The sequence below is a fragment of the Pollachius pollachius genome (genome assembly GCF_949987615.1).
Source record: "Pollachius pollachius genome assembly, chromosome: 2".
NCBI classification, from domain to species: domain Eukaryota; kingdom Metazoa; phylum Chordata; class Actinopteri; order Gadiformes; family Gadidae; genus Pollachius; species Pollachius pollachius.
Window position 1 is genome coordinate 9,289,668 of NC_136935.1, and position 27,873 is coordinate 9,317,540.

The following is a 27,873-nucleotide window of genomic DNA, read 5'->3' on the forward strand; positions in this document are numbered from 1 at the left end:
ATTGTCCTGCATCACATGGGTCGGAAAGGTTGTTGTAATTCAGGCCGAGTAGGGGGACAGATCCTGATTCAGTAAAGGTTTGCCATGCTTTTTGCAACACTGTTTATATTCGCCATGAAACTAATTCTGAACCTGGATCTTCCATTTACTGGTGCATTCATGTTTTATATTTGAGTAATAAGGCATCCATTGGGAGAGGCAGTCATTGTCCAAAGCATTGCTACACCCTTGATGAGCTAAGAGTACACCGATTTCCCGTTTACATAATGCACTTTTTCATCTGGGAACTGCAACGCCCTGCAGTTATGAAATAGACTTCCTTGCCTAAAACCACTGAAGGTTTGTTTCAGTTTCAGTTCAGTAGTGGGGGAAGATATATGTGTGTATACGTTCAAACACACACACACACACACACACACACACACACACACACACACACACACACACACACACACACACACACACACACACACACACACACACACACACACAGAGCAGCATCACCGAGTCCAAAAATGGCAGATCAAGTATTGAGAGAAAATCGTCTACTGGTCTCATCTCCTCAGGGAGACATTCAGTCACACAGAGAGGGCTGGAGACAACAGCCCGGCTTTCAGTGGAGTTAGTGAATAATGTGATGGAGGTATCGTTCTGGACGGCTGTCAGAGCCTCTCCGTAGCCCAGGGCCGGCCCGGCGCAGCCCGTCAGGAGTGTCAATTGAACCCTGGCTCTGGGGCAGAGAAACTGTGGCCCCAGAGTCATCTTCCGCCTGGGTCTGTGTGCAAGGTTCTATAGGACAGAGTGTTTCTTTATCTGAATCCTCCGCCTCATCGTCGTCGAAGTCGTCATCGTCATCGTCGTTGTTGTTGTTGACGCTGCTGCTGTCTTCGTTTGAACCGACGCCACGACTGCTTGGGGAAGCCTCGCGAATCCTGGGACAGAAAAAAAGAAAGAGAAAAAAGAGCTGTTTGTTGCAAGACAAAGTACACATCAGGTGATTCAACATGGGGTCCAATGGAAAGACGTGCGTTTGTGTCCATTTTTGTGCATATATCTACTCGTTGTGTGCGTCTGTCTGTCTGTCTGCCTGTGTGCGGTTTTGTATATGTGTGACATTATGTCAGTCTGTGTGCCTGTGTGCGTCATCATTCCTGAGGGCCTTCCATCACATTCCTACCTCATGTGATGGAAGGCCCTCAGCCAGCGGGAACCCATCTGCCCATCTCTGCGGTGGGTCTTCAGCCCTCTACGACGGCCCCGGGCCCTCAGCCCTATCAGGGCCTGGGCCAGCTCCGCCTCACCCCCCTGGCCCCAGACCAGCTGGGCCCTCTGCTCTGCGTCCTGGTCGCCCGCTGCTTGGAAAAGTTTCTGGAGTTGCCAAAGCGCCACCCCGCCGAAGATGTTGGCCGAAGCTGGCTTCCTGGCCCGCCGTTCCTCAAGCCGCCACAGGGGGGCGCTGCTGGGGGTTGGAGGCGCTGCTGCCTCAGCTTCCATCTCAGAAAGGAGATGCACCGGAGCTGTGGCCACACACAAGCTGGATGGAAGTAAACATTTATACATTACATTTAGAAGACGCTTATGCAAAGAGCATACAAAGAAAACATACATGTAATCTAGCTCTATGTATAACTAACTGGCAGTATCCTTTGTATATAGGCCTTCTGAAGAAGAAGTTATGAGCTACAAGAAAACCGGTCAACTCAACTCGGCCATTGGCAGATAGAAAAGCCTTCGCAAATTGACTACATCCCCTAAGATTGGCGTCAGGGTTTGAATGATGGACTGACTAAGTTGCCAAATGAGCTGCTGGGAAGCTGTCTAATTACTGCTCCCGGTTTTTTAATCCCACTTCAGAGAATTAGAAGGGGAGCAGCCTACACCAGTACCGTGTCTCTAACGCTGGCTGTGCTTCTTTGAGTGGGCTACAGAAGAGCAGGCCTATGTATGTCAAGCTGTGATCAAATTAGGTGTCCATCATTTTGTATTTGACCCGTAAGTCTTTGACCATTAAAAGCTGCCAAACGTTGATGGGTTGCACCCTGGCTTCTTGCATTACATGTCTTTAATAGGTCAAGGTGCGCTGGGTTCAGGTTAAGCCGATTAGTATCGATAACCTATGATCAGTAAACATCTCCATTGGCTACTTCTTGTTGTGGGACCTGTGTTATAGTACATAAGACAGTATAATACCATTATATAACGTAACAAGTAACAAGCTGAATAACGATAAAGTAAAATAACGACGAAGTAGAGATGACCAAAACCCGAAGATATGAAACAATATCTGAAACATTATATCATAAAACTGACGTTAAGGAGTCACTTCTTGTTCTGAACAAGGCATTTGTTTTGAGGAACTACTTTACGGTTTATTGCCATGCAAGTTGAACTTTTCCAGTGTTATTAATGCAGAAGATAATGTTGTGCAGAAGAGACTGCATTTTACCAACCTATTTGTGCAAGCGTTTAGAGACTGACTTGAGTCTAATATTGTAAAGATACAAAGTTGACAATGAGCAGCCTACTGCAGTGTAATCTAATTAAAGCCATTTTCCAGGATTTTATGTCGTCTTACCCCCAAAAAGAACGGATTTGTTGACTGCAATCCACTCTATATCATCTTCCTCTCCTTTCCTTAAACACGATCCGTCTGCTTGTTTCCAAATAGTTTACTGAGGCTCACTATCTTAAGGTTTCCGTTCACTATCTTTCCTTCTCCCTTCTCTTCTGACCCATGCTTAATTTTTAGCCTTGAGCCGATTTCCACTGACGTGCCACCACCGTCAACGTACCAATGGGAGCGGAGGTGCCCCATAAATCCCTCCTCCCAGCCTGGAAAACGGCTCGCTCCTGACCAATCAGTTCCCAGTGGTTGCACAACTGAACCCGCCTTCTAAGTACGTTACATCCATTGACGTCAATAAACCTGGCGCAGAAATCCACGTGAGCCATTGGTCAATCATGTGAGGGTGCAAACGTTGCCAGCCTGGGAATGACGCATATGCTCTGAGAAAACATAACGATTTGAGCATTTCGTGTGTTCACAGGAGGGGACCATCGGAATTAAACATGTAGAGAGGCTTTGATTTAACTGGATGCATGAGTTATTAAATGCTTATGCCTATTGGTCCCAGCTTTGTTGTTAACCTATAGCACTTAATTAAATCCATAAATCCATTAAATAGGCTACATCTGTCTGTCTGTATGTCCAATATATCAGAGAGAGAGAGAGAGAGAGAGAGAGAGAGAGAGAGAGAGAGAGAGAGAGAGAGAGAGAGAGAGAGAGAGAGATAATGCATGCAGAGCAGAATTAGGACGATATCCAATCGTTATTAAAATTCAGAAGAGAGCCCTACAATTTTATAACCACCTTAAGGAAAGCGACAGCAACACACTCCACAACAAGGCTCGTACCCACAGAGAGTTACACCCCTTAGCCAGCTTGTCCTGGGACTCTGTCCAACACACAACAACCAACACATCAGGCAAAAACAAATTATGGTTTTGAAAACAAAACGAAAAGTATTTGGCACATTGGAAAGGGTCCATCAAAAAGAGTAAATTAGCCTTCTATTTGTCCCTTAACAGAGACTACACCGTGGCAGAATACCTGACCACCGTGACCGACCCATAACGGAGGAAATCCTTCACCAGATACAGACTCAGCGAACACAGCCTTGCCATCGAGAAGGGACGCCACAGACAGACCTGGCTCCCAAGAGAAAACAGAAATACACACTTCAGGAATACACACTTCCCACGGATCACAAAGGCATGCAAGGACTTCAAAGACACTCCAGATGCTCACAAACTGCCATACCTGTCGGGAGAAATACAACAACGTGCGAACGCAGCAGCAAGATTCGTCACCTGTTTTGATGAGAGAAGGACCTCAAACTCCCCATAGACTTATCCCCCTGGACTCACTCTTCACACAATAATTGCACTATTGCACACATCCTCCATAATGTAAATACTGCGTATTTAGAGTGTATCTTTAATTTATGTTGATACGAGATACTGTAATTTTTGTAATTTTTATAATATTGTACATTTTACTTTTTATAGTACTTTTATAGTATAACATTTGATATGTATAGATATTTTGTATTTAACGTTTTATACTTATTATATATTATACTATATACCTGACCTTTTTACTTTTTATTTAATAATGCTGGTTATTTTATTGTTCACCTGCTTTGGCAATGCAAATGTATATTTCTCATGCCAACAAAGCTTTTTTGAATTGAATTGAATTGAGAGAGAGAGAGAGAGAGAGAGAGAGAGAGAGAGAGAGAGAGAGAGAGAGAGAGAGAGGAGAGAGAGAGGGGGGGGTGATGGAGAGGAGGCAGGGTGGGGAGGAGGAGCGTGTTACAGGACACCTCCTCTTCCACTGCCCCATAGTACGGACGTTACACTAGGCAGAGGAAACGGAAAAGACGAAACATAAGACATTAAAAAGCCCGGAGCCGAGGAAAGAACAGAGAGTCCTTTTAAAACCAACCCCCTTTTCTTGTTTCTACTTCAAAGCAACTGGGACGTTTCATTATTTTCTGATCCGCGGTTTCTTTGCCCTTCCCCCCAGCTGTTGGCAGCTGGCAGGAAGAACCCGCCCTGCTTGAAAAACAAAACGAGAGCCATCGGAAGAGAGCAAGAGAGAGAAAGAGACGGAGAGAGGGAGAGAGAGATGCCACCACCAGAAGCAACTCCCCAGCCGCAGGTGAGGAAGAACATTGTGGGCTTCCTGAAGAGTTTTCTGGGCATCATCCGGATCCTCCAGATCATCTTTGGGGCCGGGCTGTGGGTCACCATCGCCGCGAACAAATACGAGGGCTCGATCCACTTTGTCCTGTTCGTGGCTGTCCTCTTCTGGCTGCTGACCCTCGCCCTTTTCTTCGTCACTCTCCTGAACAAGCAGGACCTTGTTCCCATCCTCGGCGGAGACCACTGGTTGCTGAGCAACCTGTTGCACGACGTTGCAGCCGCCGTGCTCTACTTGCCTGCGATCGGAGTGATGATTCACAAGACTAATAAATACTCCTTCTGCAACCTTACCGAGTACAAGTACACCTGCCTCTACAAGGTCTATTTCACGGCCGCCGTGTTCGCGTGCCTGTGCGCCGTGGTGTACCTGCTGTCGGCTATCTTTAACGGTTGCAGAAAGTGTCGCGGTGAAAAAACTGTTTTTTGAGGATTTGTGACGTCGTAAAAGGAGCAGAGAGTGGGTTTGAAGGGTTGATGGGGAGGGGGTCTTCTCTCATGGTTCAAACAAACGTGGAGAGATTGTTCTTTTGGTCAAGTCCGCCCCTCAGGCCTTATTGTGTTTTTGTATTATCGTATAGTTGAAAGTCAATCTTATCTTGACTTCTTTTTTGCAAATGAAAGTATATATATTTTTTACATTATGTATTGTATTTTTTCTCCATGTTTTTGTATGATAAGGGGTGCTCCGCAACTCCTCAAGTGCGGTTGAAAACCTTTTAAACAGCTTTAACAGTATTCTCACTCCTGAAGTGCCTTTCTGTCAACAACTTTCAGACAACAAGCAAATGTACGAGTGTTATTGGTGGTGTTTCTATTGCAATACATTTGATGTATCAGTGTAAAAGCTCCAAATCCATGTCTACAAATAAATAAGTCAGTGTGAAGCCGTGAGAGGATTATTTCATGTCATTAGGCCATAAAAATATTTTCCATTTTCTGTAAACGAACTGAAATATTCACACAAGAGGTAGTTCAACAAGGTGCTAAACACAATACTCTTCCCGGGGTATGCATCTGTAAAAGTCTGTCTGATGTTTTATGTCTCATCATTGTGTTGATGACTTCTGCAAATTATACACAGATCTAGTTAGGAGAGACAAAATAAGAGCCCCGGGAAACTTGTTTAAGAGACAAACGCTATGAGGATTCTGTAGGAACCATTTAAGTGTAACATGACCACAGATGGGCCTTATAAAGCTCACTGGTGGCTTCTCGATCTAATCTCCCACTGTAATCAAGGATGAAAGAGGAACTCCCAACTCCCATAAAGAGAAAAACAGTGTGTGTGCATCATATCAAGACAGAGAGAGAGTGTGTGTGTGTGTGTGTGTGTGTGTGTGTGTGTGTGTGTGTACAGGATTACGGTTGTGTTTGAGTTGTATGTCACAATAATACAATAATTCACCTTTAAAATTTCATGAATCTATGTTATTTTGGGGGATAGTTTGTGTATGTCTGTGTGTCATTGTCTTTGTGTGTGTGTGTTTGTGTGTGTGTGTGTGTGTGTGTGCGTGTCCGTGTGTGTGTCCGTGTGTGTATGTGTTGGCTATGATCTGGTGGAATCCTCTAAGCAGGGGCTTGTCTTTACCGGAACAGGCTAGTGGGGACCTGGGAGTTGGTCTGGGGCCCAGCCTGAGCTAGCAGGAGATGATTCAATAGTCTCACTCCCAACAAACGCCTTTGATAGGAAACACTGCTGCTGGCCGCAGCCCAGCGCTAGGCAGCACCATGTATGGCTCCTTTCAGTAGAGACCCAGGGAACGATTATGTCCCATCAATCCCCTCTTCTCCATGACTGACTGAATGTAATTATTGCAATGACTGTCAGGCTGACAGACTAACTGAAGCTAATAATGAAGTCAGCATTTGTAGTTGGGGGTGGAAACAATTTGTAAAATTATTTTGGTGGACATTTATATGATTTTCTTTTTTCGTGCCGTTTCTGTTTGATCAGAATCCCTTCTACTTCACCCTGTACAGTAGACTGGGTTGTGTGTGTGTGTGTGTGTGAATCCCTTCTACTTCACCCTGTACAGTAGACTGGGTTGTGTGTGTGTGTGTGTGTGTGTGTGTGTGTGTGTGTGTGCGTGCACGCATGCGTGTGTGTGTGTCTAACGTTAAACAGCTGCAGTCCTGGGACATAAATCCAACACTTCTAAAAGGTGCACCCCCCCCCCCCTTCCCATTTCCCCCTCACACACACACACAGAGCCATGCTTTTCTCTCATCATCACCACAACCAACCCCTCCCCCCAAAATATTTTCTCTTCAAAGTGTTATCCTGCTTTAATGCACATGCCTGCTCACAAACATTAAACACTGTGTTGTCAATGAGTCAGCACCCAACATCTTAACTTGCATGTCAGTATACACCGTCATGTGAATAGAACACAGGGCAATTATTGTGCAGTATTTTAAAAGGTACTTTGGGTTGCTAACAATATTAACTACAAATACATGTAACAAAAACAAAAGTGGAAAAATATACTTGACGGTTCACTTACATTTAGTTTCTCCACGAATGAATGCTGAAGATTCGGTTTTTAAATGTTTACACATAACAGACAAATTTCAGAAAGTTATTATTTAAAGTTCACTGTAGAGTGTTGAGTACGATAATATATAATGACTCTAAAACATGACTGTGAAACTGGTGTTATCTGCTTCCACCAATAGAAGATGCAGGTAGCTTAAAGTGGAGTTTTTCCTTTGTCTATAGTTCCAGGCAGGAAAATATGGACTATAAGGGTACTTGAGTGCATGTGAAGCCTCTGCAGAGACTATTCTGGATGAGAAAATATGTAATATTTACTTTAGCCGCTCAACCAAAAAGACATTTCCTGGAGGCCAACATATTTCTCTCCCGCTCTTTCAGCAAAAGGCTATTATCACAAGGAAACCATCTCTCCCTGCATGACTAACTTCATATACCCTGATTTCTTGGACTGATTTACATCACGTAACCTTTAGGATTACAATAAGAGCATTTTAGCAGACGCTTTTATCACATTGACACACCGACGGCAGAGTCAAGGTCGTCAGGAGCAGTTACGGTTAAGTGTCTTGCTCAGGGACACATCGACACTCAGCTAGGAGGAGCTGAGGATTGAACCAGCAACCTTTCGGTTACAAGGCAACTGCTCTACCTCCTGAGCTAAGCCGACCCCGAGGATTAACTCAGAGATATATAATACCACATATTGTGGATGCACGTATATGTATAATGGTAAACAAATTAGATTGTAGTCCATTAGGAAGATGACAGCTATGAGTCACAGCAGAAGGAACGTATGTACAAATATCTCAGAAGTTGTTAGAAATACAAACATTACCTCCTCCACACACACACACGACTGCTTAGTAGAAGCATTCCAAGGATAGAGAAGAAGGGGGGGGGACAGCGAGAACAAGTGAAAGAGTGGAAGGTGGCAGGCTAAAGTACCAGTTCCACACAAAAGGTATTGATTCATTGACTCATTGGTGACATCATTGATAGAATGGATCGTTCATTGTCCGTATTGACGGACAGGAAGGGCGGGTCTGTTCAGTCCCCATCTGTTCTGCTGCCACCACTTCACAGCCTAGACTATGTGGTGGTGAATGGGGGCTGTGTTTTTCCTTGATAAATGACACACACACACAATGAGGGCAAGTATGCCACTGGTGGGATGTCATTAACGCTATTTATAGAAACCAGAAATGACCACAGACAGCTTCTTTGTCATTGAGTAGTTCACAATCTAGTCAAAGGCTGTGGTCAAACTCCTAAATCTGTGAAAACCAGAGTGTTGGAGTGAGAGGGGATAAGTGGGCCTTCAGAAAATAAAAAATTCAAGTCAGACAATAAAAAGATAACATTCCTGATCCACAGTGATTGGATGTGTACTTTCCTTCTGGTTGCAATTCAGTTGTTGGCCTGTCTTGCAAAACAAACAGACACATTCAAAAAACCACCCAAAAAAACCTTTAATTGAGGAAGTGAAACAATAAGTACAGCCTTGAATATGGGAAAAGGACCGTACAAGCATTACACAACCAGCAGCTCTTCCACATTGTGGAAGAGGGTTTATGGTTTGCCGAAGCTGTGGTGGTTTAACCAAAGTAACCTGCTCTTTGTGTACAACTATAGGAAGACACAAAGCACAACGTGTTTTACTGCCCCTTAGGATACATAACTTAGTATAGTAACAACACCACACATACCAAGACAACAATTAGGTCACATTTTCACGCAATATTTAATATTAATAATTGTTATAATGCATAGTCGGAAATAAATTATACATTTAAATATGCAGTGAGGACATACATTAAAGCAAACAAAACAAAAAACAAAAATTTAATGACTACAAGGGTGTTCTTGCGGGTAGTTCTTGTTCTTCTAGAGGACTTCATGGCACTGCGATTTAAAAAAGTAAATCAAATCAAGGGACAAGCCAATCTATAGCTTGCGTTTACCCTTCCCTCCCTTTGTAGATGTACATTTCTTACAGCGATCAGCAGATGCATGGCGTTATTCATTGTTCAAAGCTGTCATTTTCAAACATGTCATGACAGAATAACCTCCAGAATGGACAATTCAATTCAACCAAAGTTTCCTCTTTCATGGTCACACTCCTTTGACAAAGTCTGCAACATTCTTTCAGGATTTAGAGGTAGGATAAATTAAATGGAGAGAGACAAACACATTTTCAACAACAGGTCAAGACAATTGTAACTGTCCTTGCAAACGATCCAGCTCCCACTCTTGTCAATAGCAGTGCATTACATACCTGGTCACCCCTGTTTCGTCAACGGTAAGATATGATTTATGAAAGATTGAAAATTCTGGACATGTAATCAATAAAATAAACAACGCATGTGTGAACAACTGATTAATTTACGCATTATGCTGCCAGGTTAGCAGGTGGAAGCCAAACAGATATTTGGTTACATATCTACTGTCCCTCAACAACTTGACCCAGGATAGTTGTAATAGTATGCAGGTCTCAGATGCAGGAACACAACATCAATGAAATAGACTACATTGTCATTATGATTCAAGAAGCATTAATCTGGTTCAGCGCACAGCCCATTTGAGGTTAATCCCCCTGGATGCTTTGCTGCATCACACCAGATAATGATGAGGTTGATTGGCTGTCATAGGTTCCATCTCAGTTTTGTCTTGTCCTATTCTTATTTCACCAATAGTCCATGTTTCCAGCTCCAAGCATGCAGTACCCTCTCAGTCTGCTACCACCAGGTGAAGAACGGCCTGCGGCTCTGGAAGCTATGAGTGTAGGCCTGGTTGCTGGATCTCTGAGGACTTCTTGCTGTCTCTACGGTCACAGAGGCCATCTGCACCAGCTGGAGGGGCGTCTTGCCCTCCTTCAGAGCCTGGCTCAGGTTTAGGATCTAGTGGAGGGGGGGGGGGGGGGGGGGGGGGGGGGGGGGGAGAGAAACCAAACGAGACATGCATGGTGTTGAGGCATTGAGAGGGCATTGATTATTTATATGACTAATGTTTACAATTATTCCTCTTCTCTTCAAACTTTTTCGAGTGAATTTGTATACATGTCATTAAGGGTTTTGTAAGTATTGGATAGACCTGTGGAATAGGCTGTGGGATAAGCTAACCCCCCCCCCCCCACACACTAGGCTGTGGACCTATTGAACCCAGAACTCTCAGTTGGAATCCCAACAACACTGGAATATCCTTCCTTATTTTTTTATTCTCTCACCTGCCCTCGCATCACAGAAATCTGCTTATGGAACTGACCCCGGTCAAATCCTGGGTCTTTCTGCAAAACAAACACACACACACACACACACACACACACACACACACACACACACACACACACACACACACACACACACACACACACACACACACACACACACACACACACACACACACACACACACATTGTGCATGTTGACGCTAAAGACAGACATTCATAACAATCAAACGGATCATCATGGTTTATAAAACGCTTCTTTCCTCAAAAACACGTGTGCGCACCTTGAAAAGCTCATAGAGGTCCTCCTCGAGGTCATGGATAAAGTTTGGATCGTTGAGTTTGGGAAGCACCAGATCCTTGATCTCCTGGGAGAAGGGAACCTTGGCCTGGGAGAGCCACGCCCAGTAGAATGGGTCTGCAGCGGGAGGAGAAGGACAAGTCCCTTGTAAGACGGGACTGATGAGGCGAATGGTCAACACTGACTGACACAAGACGGAATACACTAAAAGTGATCCTCAGGGTGGCACCATTCAGTGGCACCGATATCAAATGTATTGTTCAATACAAAAGGGATGTTTATAAGCTAATAGGCCAATATCGTTATTATTCCAATAACGATACATAGATGCAAATAAACACATCATCCTTAGGTGAAAGTATTGGGGCGTTTTCTATCGGAGAGCACCAAAAAAAATCTGGTGGTGTTAGCTATTTTTATACAGATTATGCACATATCAGACTAATATCCCCCAAGTTATCAAGTGGAAATTTTGTTTTTATGGCAAGTGCAATAGCTTGCAATATTCTAGCCAATCAGAGTGTACTGCTGCAATAACTGTGCTCCCCCAGAGATGGTGCTGTCGCTGAGGTCTCATTTTAGTGTTAGGTAACTGCTTTTAGAGTTGTTGGGACTCACAGGCTCTCCAGGAGTCGGGATGTTTCAGGGGAAATGCCAGGCCGTTGTCAATTGCAGCCAACCTAACTATAGGGTCCTTCACCACTACCCAGTCTGTATCCTGCACACACACACACACACACACACACACACACAAAAACAAAGTAAACACTCCTTTAAACACAAACTAAGCTACTAATGGCTTACTTTTGGATTTACTTTGGAGTATTTTGGACCTGAACAGCACGCAAGATGCTTTAAAATAGAACCATAGTTTCTTCCTCAATTAATATCTGTCTGCTGATTACTGCGTCATAGTCGTGGTTTACTCACACGAATGCCTCCACTGTCCATTGGATAGTCATATTTTATCAGCCAGTTATCGTTTCCTCTATCTGCAAGCAGAAAACCCAACAAAATATGAGTCAGAGCACTAAAATCCATTGACATGCATTATGTTCTGCACCATCATTAAGTAAAAACAAAAACCAACCTGTATTCCTAATGATGTAATCCAGGACCACAAGCCTTTCAAAATGGATCTGGAGCTGACGATTTATGTTCTCTGGCAGAGGCTCGGCTTCGAACCGTCTGAGCCAATGTTCAGCATCTTTGTACCCTTCGACAAACAACTGGAATGACCCAACCTGCCATGTAGACAGAGAGGACAGAAAGAGACGGAGACAGAGAAAGAGACAGAGAGAGACAGAGAGTGAAAGAGAGAGAGAAAGAGAGAGAGAGAATGAAAGAGACAGAGACAGAGAGAGACAGAGAGAGGACACAAAGAGACAGAGAGACAGAGAGTGAAAGAGAGAGAGAAAGAGAGAGACACACACATATAAGACACAGAGTCAGAGAGACACATACTCAGACAGACCGACAGACAGATAGACAGACAGACGGACAGAGAAAGAGAAAGCCACAGAGAAAGAGAAAGCCACAGAGCGAGAGACAGACAAGAGAAAGAGACGTACAGAGCCGGAGAGAAAGAGGTAAGAGCAAGATATACAGAGAAATCTTTAAATGTCCTTCACATATGCCACATTGTGATACTGTGTACATCACAGTTCATACAGTATCACAGTCACATGACAGATAAAGCATCGCTACAAGCTATTCAAAGGTAGCAGCAGTAGTTACCTTCGGGGGCAGGCCGATTCTGTGAAAACGCTGGCCCACCTTGGGCACTTTCTCCAAGGCTAGCTTCTTGCCGCGAGACTTCACCCGGTCTATTGCATTGTAGTTGAATGTGTCGCTCCCAAGGTGCACCACCTGCAATGGGCCACAGTAAAATAAATGAAGGGAGTACAGTAGTGTAGAGCAGAGGATGAGAAGCTGGTAGGATTTATTGAATCCATACAAACTTGTTCCTGTTTTCTCACCTTGGTTTTGGGCACTACGTTCAGATCGAGCTTTTGATCCACCAGGCTAGCACCGGCCTCTGAAAGGTAGCCCTGGTTGAGGACCAGACAGTCTCGGCCAAAGCAGCAAGGACAACACAACTTCTGGAGCCATTTGGTCCACTTGGGGTTCAACTGGCCGTAGGGCTCTTCGTTCTTCGGCTTGAAGACGCCAATTATCTTCTGCAAGCATTAAAAGACAAACTATGATTTTGTGAAAAGACCTCGCTTCTTTCAAACATGTAATTGAAAACCGAGACTACGGTGTAAATTGGAAGGAATGCCCTTTATATATACAGGCATACTTGTTGAATCTCAGTGAGTACCAGAACATTCAATAAAAAGGGTTTTGTGAACACACATATCCTCCACCTTCCATGTTGCCATCAAAGGAGTCAATTCATGGACTAAGCAGATGATTTCTGCATCTACTGGACTTGTTTCGCAACTTATTTATGTCAATTAGATTATCTTAAGTTATCTCACATGATCCCTTGTGATGGAGACTTATCGAGTCAGGACCACGGTCACGACAGAGACCACCAGTCCAAGTTAAGTGCAACATTTGCCTTCAAATAGCATGACTTCATTGACGGTGACTTTGCCACACAGTAAAAAAATAAATAGAAAACTATATTGGATTTCAAAGGGTAGCCTACCTTTTCAACAGGGCTGTTGAGGATCATAGATACCAATTTTAACTTGGTTTTACAGCTGCAGAAATGTTAGTAATTTGCACATAGGCTGTGACTATGTGATAATATGATAATCCTGAAACCGTTAACAAATGTGGTCCCGCAGATAAATGAACAACATTAGGGACATGACACCAATTCTGCAAATTCATCCCATCCTTGTAACAAAAAATAAAACAAAACAAAACAAACAAACAATAATTGAGGTTTCTTATATTCTCACCCCTTGGGGATCTTTAACGAAGTAACTGCCGCTGGATCCCTGGTAGATTCTCTCCGGGAAGATCCCCTCGTCTATGGCTTGTTCTGCTTTCCTCACAATTTCCCTGAACTCCGGATCGTCAGAGAAATCATTCCTGTGAGGGTCCCGTAAGGAGTTCGCCCTGTTTCGGTCCAGAAGAGGCTGACGCTCAAAACTGCGACCCGGGATTTCAGCAGGTACACGAATGACAGATCCCGGTGTGGCGATCGCTCCAAACCCGCCACCACGAGGATTGGCTTCGCTACAATAATTTGTATCCAGTGAATCTTGAAACGAAGAAACTAGCGGACTTGTTTCATCCATGCCCAAACGGGTTGGGAGACGACGCTTATTCCGATTGGAAAATTGTTTAAAGGGAGCATACACTGCACTGTGATGTCAGTCTCATACAAACGCGACTCCTTGTATCTTCCGCATACAGACCCCGCCTACTAGCCACACCGGTCTGTTATTGGCTAACATTTACGTCTAGGCATTGACGCGTTGTTTAATAGGTGCACTTTTCAGCGCTGCTGCTGCAATAATGTGAGAGTTCCTTATTTCTTAGAGTAAAGGCCACCACAATCAAAAGAGTGTATACTACCTGAGTATATATTTTGTACTTTCACCATTGTTTAATTATATTTATTGTATCTTATTATGCATGGGTTGGAAGATATATGTGTATGATTTGTCAATGTTTATCATATAATATATAGATAAATCAATCAATCATCACACATGCACGCACACACACACACACACACACACACACACACACACACACACACACACACACACACACACACACACACACACACAGCAATATTTTATGGAATGTGGATCAAATATGTTTTTGTAATGAAGTGACCCTATCCACTGTGCACGAGCAGGCCACGCCGCGAGCTGTCAGCAGCAAGGTCGACGACGCCCACCTCTGTTATTGGACGACGTTGAATACATAATAGGGATAGAGCAACTAATCCAAACCCGCGTTTACAGTAAAATTGAATCAACTTGCACCAGAAGCTGTGACTGTTGTAGCCGCAAGTCTGCCCATTCATCGCCACTGCTGTAAACCCTTTGTCTGGCTTGTCCAGTAAAACTAGATAAATGGCTGTGTATAAACTGGTTTTGATTCGTCACGGAGAGAGTAATTGGAACGACGAGAATCGGTTCAGTGGGTGGTTTGACGCAGATCTGAGCAAAGCTGGAGAACATGAGGCAAGAAGAGGTGGACAAGCACTTAAAGGTATTTATTGATTCTAATTGTATTTACACTCAGTTAACAGATAACCCTTTACGCTACCGAATGATAATCTAGTGATTATAGTTGCATTTACATTTACATCATGATCTGGACTTAACGCAAACAATCAAAGGTACACAATGTCAAAAATCTATTGCCTGCCCCAGGGGCGTAGGAATGAGTTTAACATTGGGGGGGACACATATCGGAAACCTGACAGATCCGTTAATGGTTTGAACAGAAATATGTCATAAATGAACTACACAGAAAAAAATCACAAATATATTTTATTCTACTAAAAAGATACATTTGTAAATGTAAAGGAAAACACATTTTGAATGGCAGTAATGAACTGATAAATATCAAATCAATTCTTTAATTGCACGCACAATCATCCAGTTTTTTAGAATAAGAAGCGGTGACAAGACGCTGTGTTGCGCTTTCAAAATAAAATAAAATATTTTTCTCCCCCGGTATAATTTTTAGGTGGGACAAATGCGCCTGTCTCCAATATTGGAGGGGACACGTCCCCTCCGTCCCCCCCGGTTCCTACGCCCTTGGCCTGCCCATTCCCAACATACTAAAAATCCTAGATCATCACAGTGATGTGTGTGTGTGTGTGTGTGTGTGTGTGTGTGTGTGTGTGTGTGTGTGTGTCTGTGTCTTTGTGTGTGCGAAACAGTCGTTCATAGTTCATTCTTCATTTTGGCATATTAGAAGTTCCACTGTAATCTTAACTGACTGACCCGCTCCTGCTACAGATGCCGGCTATGAGTTCGACATCTGCTACACCTCCGTGCTGAAGAGGGCCATCCGCACCTTATGGATGGTGTTGGACAGCATTGACCAGATGTGGGTGCCTGTGCACCGAACGTGGCGGCTCAACGAACGCCACTACGGGGGTCTCACGGGGCTGAACAAGTCAGAGACCGCCGCCAAGCACGGAGACGCCCAGGTGAAGGTATGGAGGCGCTCCTTCGACACCCCTCCTCCCCCAATGGATCCGGGCCACGACTTCTACGCTGTCATCAGCAAGGTAACCGCTCCATCACACAACCTCCTTCAGTTGGAAGTATGCTCAGAGGAGTTACTCAAGGAGAAATCCTTTCAGACGCTTGATAATCTGTCAAATCGACATTGTTGTCATTGGTTGCTTGCGTTGCTTGTGTTAAAATAAGAGGCAGCTAAGGGATAAGAACTGGGTCTTTCATTTGCTTTATTACCCGACCAAGGTTGCCGTTTTATCAATTGCTATGTCTGTGCTCTTATCGTGTGCAGTAATAGCAAAACCATTCAGAATACGTAAATTAATCTTAACATCAGAAAAATGTACTTAACCCTGCGTGTGAAAACAAACACACATCCTTAGCTTTTCCTCATGCAATATACTTTCTCTAGATCTGTGCTTATTTCTTCATCTATGACTGACAAATGTATTGTAAGGCTTTTTAGGAGTCAAAGTTCAGTCACTGTGGGATTGGATAGATCAAAGGTCTGTCTGTATTGATAGACCTGTAGGGGAGCAATGTAGAGTCCTTAGATCAGGAGTGCATGCTATTGACCAGTTTGAGCTGAGGTGGTGTCATAATGTGGAAAATGATTAACCTTTTAGAGAGTAGGCTCTTTGGATTCTGCCTACACATAGATATAGCAAAAATGCAGCAAAGAAACATGCATTGATCTATGATGCAATATTTTTTCAAAATCACAAAGATGGTCTTGTGCTTATTACAATATAATGTGTTTTGCTTAAACATTATAGATTTTGCCATTCTGAAACGTACACACTACACAAATTGTTACTTATACAATTATTATTTGCTTAACATAAGCTAGCTAAGAAAACTCCAAACTTTTATGTCATGTCTTTGTCAGTTGATACTTCTCTCTTTGTTTTAAGCGCCAATATGTGTCTATATTTGGTATATGTTTGGTAGGATCGTCGCTATGCCGACCTGAGTGCAGACCAGCTTCCTTCCTGTGAGAGCCTTAAGGACACCATTGCGAGGGCACTTCCCTTCTGGAATGAGGAAATTGCACCACAGATCAAAAAGGGCAAGAGAGTCCTCATTGCTGCCCATGGCAACAGCCTAAGAGGAATCGTCAAACACCTGGAAGGTAACCAAATGAGGAATTTATTATCCTGTATATCTAGAGGTTTGTCCCAAAAAGTTAAAATGCTTATTTGATAAGGCCCCACTTTACTCTTTCTAACTAACTCAAATTAAACTTAAAGTTACCAATACCTTTATAGGGCTGGTTCTTAAATATATTGTGGCAGACTGCAGGAAGGAGTGAGGGGAGTGGCAGGTCTGGCAACCTGCTGGCTCCACCCCCAAGCCTTACATGGACTTCCTCACTTTAACGAGGCGAGCCTTGGGATCATAGAGCAGGGGTGCTTGGGCTTAAAAGAGCTAGCAAACGACAGACAAGGGGAGCTAGGGCTAGCAAAGGACAGGCAGGATCTGTGTGATCGCCTGGAAGCATGGTACGGCCTAAGGGAAAGAGATGGTTAGAAAGTGTTGGACTGTATCCTAGAAGAGGTGGATGACCCTTTTCCCACCGGGTGGTTTTGGTACTAGGTAAATAAATCATCCCTTTGAACTGCTCGCTCTGTGTTGTTTTATCTGTCCAACTTGGTGGCGTGGAAACCCCACACCCACTGGCCTGCTACAATATGAACAAAATAATTTACACCAGCTTACAGCCATACATACAGTATCCTTTATTTTTAAATCTTTTTTGACACATTTTCTTTGGTTTCACAACCTCTTTGCTTGCTTTTCCACAATCAGGACACTGCAAGGAAAATGTGCTGCTCCACCTTTCAATTCGCAGCTCTCCCCATGACAAATAATTGTGTGAAAAAAGCGTGAATTTCAGTTCGCAAAAATAAATAGAATCATAGGGTTTTAACGGAGCAAAGCATGCAGGATGTACGTATCAGGACTGGAATTAGGGGTTTATTTTCTGTCCATTGTCTGTCCACTACATCGAAGTGCTTTGAGTCTGAGTGAACCAATTAACCATTGTTAACGCAATAATACAATTGCCTGACTGTGGTCATTTCACCTGTCTCTCAGGCATGTCAGAGGAGGCCATCATGGAGCTGAACCTTCCCACTGGCATCCCCATCCTCTACGAGCTTGACAAGAACCTGAAGCCCGTGAAGCCCATGCAGTTCCTGGGAGACAAAGAGACTGTGAGGAAAGCCATGGAGGCAGTGGCTGCCCAGGGGAAAGCGAAGAAGTAAAAAGCATAGGGATAGGTGCTAATCCTTCCTGTGGTCTACAGTGTAGAGGCTGAATACCAACCACATGTTTACAGATCACTGGTTTTGACAGGGAGATAGCATTGGTGTGAATTAGTGTTGGATACAGAGAGGGACAGCTAGCATGATGGGTTGATCGTGATTGAAGCTAATGAATTCTATCTTTTTAAGTAATTTTATTTTCTCAGGTGACAGGGGACCTTGCAAAAAGCTGGATGATACATTTCATACAAATAGTGTCAGAAAATGTAAATTGTTACATTTTTGTCTGACTGGCAGTAATACTTTGCACTATCAAGCACTAGTTTATGGTTAACTCTTGATGCAATTGAGTATTGCCATCTACACTCATTGCTATCTCTGATCTTACTATCGATGAGGTGTCTTGCTATATCTATGTGTTCTTGAATTGATATATCTTTCTATCTTGTCATCACAAACTGGTATTTTTATTGAGTAAAATATATATTTCAATGTAGCAAGGCATGTTCAGTGCATTGAGAATTGTTGTATCCCCCAACTATTTGGATTTTCCTAATAAATCTATGGTTTGAACACTTGTCAACAACATATAAACTTGTTTTATGATTTGCATGACATGAATCGACCATTACTGTTTCCCCTTGGTTAGATAAATGGTTTCCTCGTTGAAAACAGCATATTTTATTTTTATTCACATTGTGTTAGGTTTTCCATTTATTCTAGATACACATGAATATATTTTATATATTTTGTATACATTTTCAGGCTATAATTTCACACCACAAGATGGAGCGAATATAATACAATTTCTAGGGTAACATTAAACATCTTTACTTATAATATTCTGTTAACATGGTGTAATGGCGAAAATTGAACCCAGGGTCTTTGTTTTGACATGAAAACCCATCAAATAAGCCCTCGAGATAGCTTTTCCATTGAAAATCGAGTATTTGAGTTTTCCCGGTGTAATGTTTGGCGTCCATGTTATTGGCTTGGGGCGTTCAGTTTCGCTTCCAAATCGGCATTTTTTAACCACTAAAATTGTTAAAAAATAGCACCAAACCTCTGCAGTAGCATGACTAGGGTCCCTACACATGAAACGAAGCACAAACAACTTAGTTTGCAAACCCGGAGTTTATTTAAAAAGACAGTTTAACAAGCATTACCGGTAGGTCCGTGTTTACAGGAAGTCCACACAAGTCGATTGCCGAATGCCCCGGAATTCAGTTCAAGGAGGAAAGTTTTGGAATTTATAATTTATATAATTTATATTTATAAATAATATATAGCAAGTGTTGACGCGTAAATTAAATGACTTGCATATGTAGGTTACAGTTACAAAATATTTGTTCTTTACAATCAAGCATGGCACGTTGTTGACAGAAGAAGCACTGTGTCATGTACTGATGACGTCAGCACGTCAACGTTGTAACGTTCATTCTTGACGGAGACACCTTGAAGTAAAGTACGGTAAAACTTGGCTCTCAGTGTGTGAGTGATTCAATTCAGTTTCTAGGCATAACATGCCATTAGAAGTGTAACATTGGCGACGAGGATGACCAAGCTCGGTACTAGTTAAATCTGAAGTGAGTTTAGTTCGTCTACGAGATGGAGAACAATAATTCTAACGTGCCGAAGTTTGAGTGCTACAATGAGCCTGCTACGCTAGGACCTCGCTGGACACGGTGGCTGACAGCGTTTGAGCTGTTCGCAGACGGCAAAGGATTGATTATGGCGGAAAATGTGAGCGATAACACTAAAATTCGGAGAAGGGCATTACTCTTGCATCACGCTGGGACAGATGTGCAGGATGTCCTTTCCACTCTTGAGGACACGGGAGGTTCAGAGGACTATTTCAAGGCAGTGGATGCTCTGAACAACTACTTTGTGCCTCAGGTGAACACCGCGTTCGCGCGCCAATCTTTCTATCAAATATCACAGAACAATGGGGAGACTGTACAGCAGTTTGTACGCGTTTGCGGCAGACAGCCAAAGACTGTGCTTTTGGGGCTGACATGGCTAACCAGCTAAGGGATGCTGTACTGAGTAGATGCACTTCGGAATATGTGCGGAGAAAGTTGCTCGAGGAGGGCTCGGCATTGACTCTGGCAAGAGCGCTGGAGATCGCTGCACAATGTGAACGTGTTGAACAGCAAATGGCGGCCATGCGTGTGAGTAGCACGGAGGCTAAAGGCACTGAGACTGTAAACCAGATAGCCAAAGGAAAATGGGTGAATAAGAGCCGAAAACGTGATGGAGAGGAAAAAGGGAAAGAGAAAGTGTGCTTTAGATGAGGGCACCGAGACCACTTTGCAAAAGATGAGAAATGCCCAGCACGTGGACAAACCTGCAGAAAATGCAATTGTAATGACCACGCGAGGTAGTGAGCGAAGTAAATCCATAGGAGCTTTATTAGATTCCTCACAAAGGGGCCGACAGGCGCAGCTCAACCGGAACACTCAACAACCGGAAACCCCCGGGACCCCCCACTCAGAAGGCCCGCCCCTTCCTCCCAAACCCTGTGAAGCTACATTACCCCCCCTTCACAAAGTTCCTCGCCCCGAGGAATCACAGAAAAAACAGCCCCCAGAATAAACGTAACTTCCCTTTAACATGACGTGCTTCAACCCCCCCCCCCCCCCCCCACATAACAACAGGCACAACGCTGAACAAAATTACTAAACTCATCCTACAGATAGCAAACAAAGTCTTTTAAGTGCCCTGGTGGCCCCCTGGGCCGTCGAGAACCCCCTCCCCGGGCCTCGGGTACAAAGGGAACGGGGTCTTCAGCACCTGGGAGGGGGCGGGGGGGCGGGGGGCAAAGGGTATCGGATACAGGGGAGGGCCGGTTGTCCCCGCCAGCTGGGGTAAAGGCGTCCAACCGAGGCCCCGCCGGTGTCGCCGGGGGGGTGGGCTTTGAGGCGGCAGGGCGGCAGCGAGGGGCAACGGGACCCCCCTGGGCCAGTGGGGAGGCACCCCCTTGGTACGGAGCCAGTCTGTCTCTGTGTAGTGCCACCCTTCTTCCTTTAGGTGGTAGGTGCAACCGGTACACCACTTCACCCAGCCTCTCCAGAACTCGACAGGGGCCCACCCAAGGACTGTCCAGTTTAGGGCATCTCCCCTTCTTCCTTTGGGGATTGAACACCCAAACTAGCTCTCCCGCCTGGAAATGCCGGCCTTTGCTTTTTATGTCGTAATTCCTTTTCTGCCTCACTCCTGCCCTCTGCTGTTGCTCCTGGGCAAATAGGTGGGCTGACTCCAGGTGATCTTGGAGTCTCCTGGCATACTCAGGGCCAGGGGAACAGTCTGGGGCATCCGGCGGACGACCGAATGCCAACTCCGCCGGGGTACGAAGCTCCCTTCCCAGCATGAGAAGGGAAGGCGTGCATGACGTAGACTCCTGCACGGCGGTGCGGCAAGCCATGAGAACCAGAGGAAGGTGGTTATCCCAGTCCCTCTGGTGCTGGAAGGTGAGGATGTTGGCCCATGGTGCGGTGGAAGCGCTCCACCAGTCCATCACTCTGCAGCCTCTGGGGAGTGGTGCGGGTCTTATGGATGCCCAGGCGCTCACACATAGCGGAGAACACCCGGGACTCAAAATTTCTCCCCTGGTCGCTATGCAATGTCTCTGGCACCCCAAAACGGCTGAACATGCCTTCCAACAGGGCGTCGGCCACGGTCTCAGCTTCTTGATCGGGGATGGCATAGGCTTCGGGCCACTTGGAGAAGTAGTCGATGGCAGTGAGAACGAAGCGGTTGCCACGGTCCGAGCGGGGCAGCGGCCCCACCACATCCACCGCCACCCTCTCCATAGGCGCGCCCAAAAGAAACTGCTGAAGGGGAGCATGTGAGCGCCCGGTGGGGCCCTTCCGTGCGGTGCAGGGGTCACACCGACGGCAAAAGTCCTCGACATCCCTCCGGGACCGGCCCCAGTAAAAACCCTGGCGTAGGCGTCGGAGTGTCTTAGCAACCCCAAAGTGCCCCGACCCTGCGGCTCCATGCATGGCCTCGAGCACAGCCCCCTGTAGGCCCTTGGGATCCACAACCTGCCACCTTTCTTCGCCCGTGGCCGGCTCCTTCCAGGCCTGCTGCAGCACGCCCCAGCAGAGGTGCAGAGCCCCGAACTTGTTCCACAGTCCCTTGACATCTCTGGAGAGGGCGGCCACCTCCTCCCACGGTGGTTTTCGCTGCACCTCCACCCACTGCAACACCGGCTGAGGGTCGGTATCCTGCTCCTGCTGCTTTCTCCAATCGCCTCCATCTATGGTCTCCAACCCTCGGCAGATGACCTCCAACTGCTGCACCGCGGCGCATCCCTCCTCCTCTGCCCGCAGCTCTCTCTCGCGGGCCTCCTTCCTCTCGCAGCAGCGACACCCCTCGGCAGCGCAGGGCCGCCGAGAGAGTGCGTCGGCGTTGGTGTGTCGGGCTCCAGCCCGGTGTTCCACTTGGAAGACGTAGGCCTGGAGTTTCTCCAACCACCTGGCCACCTGCCCTTCCGGCTCTTTGAAGGTCATGAGCCACTGGAGAGCAGAGTGGTCAGTCCTCACTGTAAAAGGCAGGCCGCAGAGGTAGTACCTGAAGTGACGGATGGAGAGCACTACGGCCAAGAGCTCTCTGCGGGTAACGCAGTAACGCCGCTCCGCCTTGTTAAAGGCCCGGCTTAAGTACGCCACTACTCTCTCTCCATCGGGCCCCACTTGGGAGAGCACCCCTCCCACCCCGACGCCACTAGCATCGGTGTCCATCATGAACGGCAGCGAGGGGTCAGCTGGGGCCAGCACGGGGGACTCGCTCAGGGCACGCTGAAGGCTGGTGAACGCCCCCTGGCACTGCTCAGTCCTCAGGAAAACACTGTCCTTTTGTAGCAGCCTGTAAAGAGGAGCAGCCAAGCATGAAAAACCCCACACAAACTTCCGGTAATAGGAAGCCAGGCCCAGGAAGCTCTTGAGCTGCCTCTGATTAGCCGGGGTGGGCCAGTCTGCAACCGCCTGCACTTTCGCTTCCATTGTGCGGATGCCCTCCCCCCCCACTGTGTGCCCCAAGAACTGTACCTCTCTGCGCATGAAGTGACACTTATCTGGATGCAGCTTCAGGCCCGCTGCACGGATCCGTTCCAGCACCTGGCGCAGGGACTCGAGGGCGGAGTCAAAGGCACTGCCATGCGCCAAGATATCGTCCAGGTATACCAGGCACTGTTGGCGGGGGATGCCTGACAAAACCCGGTCCATCAGGCGGGCGAAGGTGGCTGGAGCGTTACACAGTCCAAAACTAAGGACTTGGAACTGCCACAAACCCCGGCCTGTGCAGAACGCTGTCTTGGGTCTTGCTTCTGGGGAGAGGGGCACCTGGTAGTACCCACTGCGAAGGTCCAAGGCAGAGAACCAGGACGATCCCGAGACTAAGTCCAGGGACTCGTCGATGCGCGGCAGCGGGTACGAATCTTTTTTGGTCACCCCATTCACCGGCCTGTAGTCCGGGCAGAGCCGCCAGGTGCCGTTCTTTTTGGGGACCATGACGACAGCGGACGCCCAAGGACTGTCACAAGGCTCAATTACGCCTGCCTGCAGCATGTCCTCCACCGCTTGGTCACACGCCTCCTGACGTGCCAAAGGGAGACGACGCGGCCGACACTTGATAGGCCTGGCCTCCCCAGTGTCGATCTCGTGTAGCACCAAGGGAGTCCGGCCCACTTCATCCTCCCCCATAGCAAAACTGTCCTGGAACTCCAGCAGCAACTGCCACAACCGCTCCTGCTGCTGGTCGTCCAGCCCCTCCCGGTTCTTTAGCCATATCTCCCTCACGGTCGGCGGCGACGCCCCCCCCTTCAGTCGTCGTGACTGGGCCTGGGCTGCTTGGGGCACATAAGTCCTGGGAAAGGTTACGGACACCACGGGTAGGGGATCGCTGACTTCGGGCTCTAATGCACACACTGCCGCCGAGATGGAACCCACGGGCGGCCCCGAACCTGAGCCAGTGGGCAACAAAGCGATCACAGGCCCCCCTCGGAAGCTCACCGTGCCCCCGTCCAGATCGAGTCGGCAACCTGTGGCCTTCAAAAAGTCACAGCCCAGAATACATGGGTCCTGCACCGCTGCTACCCACACTGGGTGACGTACGTCTTTTCCCCCCACAGTCAATGTAAGTAGCCCCGTACCTTTCATCGGGGCCAGCCCCCCTGTGGCCGTGCGCAGCTACACGTCAGTGGGCTCCCACCGAATCCACTCCGGGCACACGTCTGGTCTGAGCACCGTCACTGATGAACCGGTATCCACCAGGGCCGAACACGGCACCCCCTCCACGGTCAATAGCATGAATCCCCGTCACCGAGTCGACCCACCACCATCGCCGTCCTTGAAGCTTCGATGACGTCTGCTTCTGGGGGAAGTGGGTCTTGGCTCCCCCGCCTGTGCTGACGTGGCCCCTCCGTTTCTGGAACAGCTGGGGCGGGGGGAGCGGGGGAAGAACTGTTTAAGGTCCGCACATCCCCCCCTGTGCGGGCCCTGTGGCGTTTCCCGGCCCCGCGCGTGTGGGGCAATCTCTGACCAAATGTCCGGGTTGGCCACAGCCCCAACAGGCTCTTTGGTCGGGACGCTGTCGAATGCGTGACGGCTGCAGTGATACGGCCCTTATCAGTTCCGTAATTTCTGTCGCCCACGCCGGCTTTTCCTCCGCCACCGGGCCCCGGGCTGCTCCCCCTGCCGGATAACTCCCTCTCGGGCCCCCCTCAGTGACCGCGCCCCACACGATTTCCCTCTCTACGGCCATCTCCAAAGGCGACTGAAGAGAAATTGGGTGCTGTAATTGCACTTGAACCCGCAGCTCCAGAGGAAGGAGGGCTCTGATGAACTGGTCCCGTGCCAACTCGCTCTGCACGCTGGGGGGCATGTGTGCATATGCCCTACGTGTCAGGCTCTCAATGTCATTAGCCAACACCCTCAGCAACTCCCCCGGCTTCCTGCAGCGGTTACCAAGCTCATTACGAAGGAGCTCCGGCTTCACACATTGTCCAAACCGCCTCTGCAAGGCCCCCACTAAGGCTCCGTAATCCCGTCTCTCCCCCGGTGAAAGCAGCAGCAGGCACGACAACGCGTCGTCTGTGAGGCACAAAGCCAGCTGCAATGCTTTAGCCTCTACTGTCCATCCCCCAGCGTCAGCCAGCAGTTCAAATTGAGCATGAAACGCCTCCCAGTCAGACCTACCGGAGTACTTAGGCGTCTTAACCGAAACGGCGGCAACTGGGACATGGGGGGAGGCAACTGGAACATGGGCGCCGCCATGTCTGTTTACCTCCCGAGCCGCGTGCTCCCGCTCCGGGCGCGCGGGAAGAGAAGACAACCCTGCGTCGGCCGCCAGCTTCCTTGCAGCTTCTCTCAACCCCTCTCTGGCCTTTTGGGAAGCTCTGCGAAACTCCCCATATGCGTCCTCTGTCCATCCGAACGCACCAGTCTCCTGCTCCACCTCCTCCTCTTTCACTTTCGGAAAAGACATGACCGACGCGAACTAACCGACACACTGAAACTAACGCTGTAGCCCGACCGCGACGTAAATCCAAAGTAGCCCTCCGCTTGGACGCACAACTCTCCACCCACTCCCGTCGATTGTTCACTTCTGACACCAATGTAATGACCACAGGCGAGGTAGTGAGCGAAGTAAGTCCATAGGAGCTTTATTAGATTCCTCACAAAGGGGCAGACAGGCGCAGCTCAACCGGAACACTCAACAACCGGAAACCCCCGGGACCCCCCTCTCAGAAGGCCCGCCCCTTCCTCCCAAACCCTGTGACGCTACACTATGGTAAAGACCACTACGCCAAAATGTGCAAATCTAAAGCTAGCAAGGGGTCAGTGAAATATGTAGACTCAAGAAAGGAAGAAAAGCAGGATAATGATTTTTGCATTTGTAGTACGTGACAATAGCTGCATTGACAGACTAACATTTAATGTGCGAGGTGTAGACCTAGTGATGTTAATTGACTCAGGGGCTACGACCAACATAGTAGATGAAAATACATGGGAAGGATTAAAGAAAGAAAAGATACAGTGTAAGTCATTCAAGTCAGATAAAAAACTATACACATACTCATCAAATGAACCACTACTAGTGAAGGGAGTATTCACATGTGAAGTGAGGATAGGGAAAAGGGAAACAAAAGCAGAAATCACAGTAAAAGCAGGTCAGGGAGTACCGCTATTAGGCCGAGAGACAGCTACAAAGCTAGGTGTGCTAAAGGTGGGTGTAGATGTAGCAGCGTTTACTGATGTAAAGGCAGAGGTTAGAGGGAAGTACCCAAAGCTCTTCACAGGGGTGGGTAAACTCAATACCAAGCAAATCAGACTGCACATCGACGACAATGTGGAACCCATAGCACAACCACTGAGACGGATACCATTCCACCTGAGAGAGGCGGTTGACAAGAAAATAGAGGAGCTGCTGAGAATGGACATTATCGAGAAGGTTGAGGGTCCAACACCGTGGGTAAACCCAGTCGTAGTAGTTCCAAAAGCAAAAGACACTGACATTCGTCTATGCCTAGACATGAGAAGGGCAAACAGAGCTATTATCAGAGGAAGATATCCGATCCCGACAGTTGATGAACTGCTACACGATATGAATGGCTCAGTTGTGTTTATTAAGCTCGATCTAAAATGGGGCTACCACCAGATGGAGCTCACAGAACAGTCAAGAGCTATAACGACGTTCGCCGTGCACAGTGGAACATACCGCTACAAAAGACTCATATTCTGGGTCTCATCAGCGAGTGAGCAGTACCAACACGAAGTGGCGACGGCACTGGCTGGCATCGAAGGAGTGGCCAACATATCAGACAACATCATCGTCCATGCACCCGACTGTGAGACACACAACAAGCGACTACACGCCGTACTGGAGAGACGAGAGAAATGCGGCCTAACCTTAAATGGTGAGAAGTGTCAGTTTGAGATGGACAAATTAGTTTTCATGGGCATACTGTTGTCAGAAAAGGGAATAGGACCCACAAATGAGAGAGTGAGAGCACTGGTCGAGGCACGCGAGCCAGAGAATGCATCAGAGGTCCGCAGTTTTCTGGGTTTGGCTGGGTACAGTAGCAGATTCATACCCCAGTTCGCTGCCATCTCAGAGCCGCTGCGGAGACTGACCAAGAAAGATGTGCCATTTGTCTTCGGCCCTGAACAGAAAGTGGCATTCGAGTCACTCAATAAGTTAGCCGAGGCGAGCACGCTGGCATACTTTGACAAAGATGCCCCCACAAAAGTGATAGCTGATGCAGGGCCAGTGGGCATAGGAGCAGTTCTGATACAGGAGCGACAGGGAGCTATCGTGCCTATATGCAACGTGAGCAGGAGCCTGACAGACTGTGAAAAGAGATATTCCCAAACGGAGCGTGAAGCCCTGGCACTGGTTTGGGCATGTGAACGCCTACATCCGTACATATATGGCAAGAGGTTCGACCTGGTAACAGATCATAAGGCGCTGGAGGTGATCTATAGCCCCAGATCAAAGCCATGTGCGCGGATGAGCGTTGGGTGCTCCGCCTCCAACCTTATGACTTTCAGGTAATACACATAGCCGGGAAATACAACATTGCTGATCCTCTGTCTCGTCTCCTGGGGGAGACGGCGAAGAAGACGACACATGCACACGGAGCAGAG

General features: G+C 47.1%; 4 protein-coding genes across 4 annotated transcripts; 2 read left to right on the top strand and 2 right to left on the bottom strand.

Moving 5' to 3' along the window:
* Positions 1 to 622: 622 nt before the first annotated feature.
* On the bottom strand, positions 623 to 1,494 carry avpi1 (arginine vasopressin induced 1; the record flags this gene model as incomplete). The annotated part of the gene is made up of 2 exons (XM_079729072.1): positions 623 to 932; positions 1,178 to 1,494. The coding sequence occupies 2 exons, from the start codon at positions 1,492 to 1,494 to the stop codon at positions 623 to 625; spliced, it is 627 nt and encodes a 208-aa protein (XP_079585198.1).
* Positions 1,495 to 4,416: 2,922 nt separating this feature from the next.
* Positions 4,417 to 5,641, top strand: marveld1 (MARVEL domain containing 1). Its single transcript, XM_079728862.1, has one exon. It carries the CDS (start codon positions 4,691 to 4,693, stop codon positions 5,192 to 5,194), a length of 504 nt encoding a protein of 167 aa, XP_079584988.1. The 5' UTR covers positions 4,417 to 4,690; the 3' UTR covers positions 5,195 to 5,641.
* Positions 5,642 to 9,045: 3,404 nt separating this feature from the next.
* Positions 9,046 to 14,048, bottom strand: LOC307091843 (phosphatidylinositol 4-kinase type 2-alpha-like). Its single transcript, XM_079758673.1, has 9 exons — positions 13,704 to 14,048; positions 12,768 to 12,968; positions 12,526 to 12,657; positions 11,879 to 12,032; positions 11,719 to 11,780; positions 11,407 to 11,506; positions 10,772 to 10,905; positions 10,488 to 10,547; positions 9,046 to 10,161 (listed from the first exon to the last, which is right to left on the bottom strand). Exons 1-9 carry the CDS (start codon positions 14,043 to 14,045, stop codon positions 10,000 to 10,002), a joined length of 1,347 nt encoding a protein of 448 aa, XP_079614799.1. The 5' UTR covers positions 14,046 to 14,048; the 3' UTR covers positions 9,046 to 9,999.
* A 786-nt stretch (positions 14,049 to 14,834) lies between these two features.
* LOC307092183 (phosphoglycerate mutase 1-like) lies at positions 14,835 to 18,223 on the top strand (the record flags this gene model as incomplete). The annotated part of the gene is made up of 4 exons (XM_079759093.1): positions 14,835 to 14,973; positions 15,732 to 16,006; positions 16,908 to 17,088; positions 18,054 to 18,223. The coding sequence occupies 4 exons, from the start codon at positions 14,835 to 14,837 to the stop codon at positions 18,221 to 18,223; spliced, it is 765 nt and encodes a 254-aa protein (XP_079615219.1).
* Between the last annotated feature and the right edge of the window lie 9,650 nt (positions 18,224 to 27,873).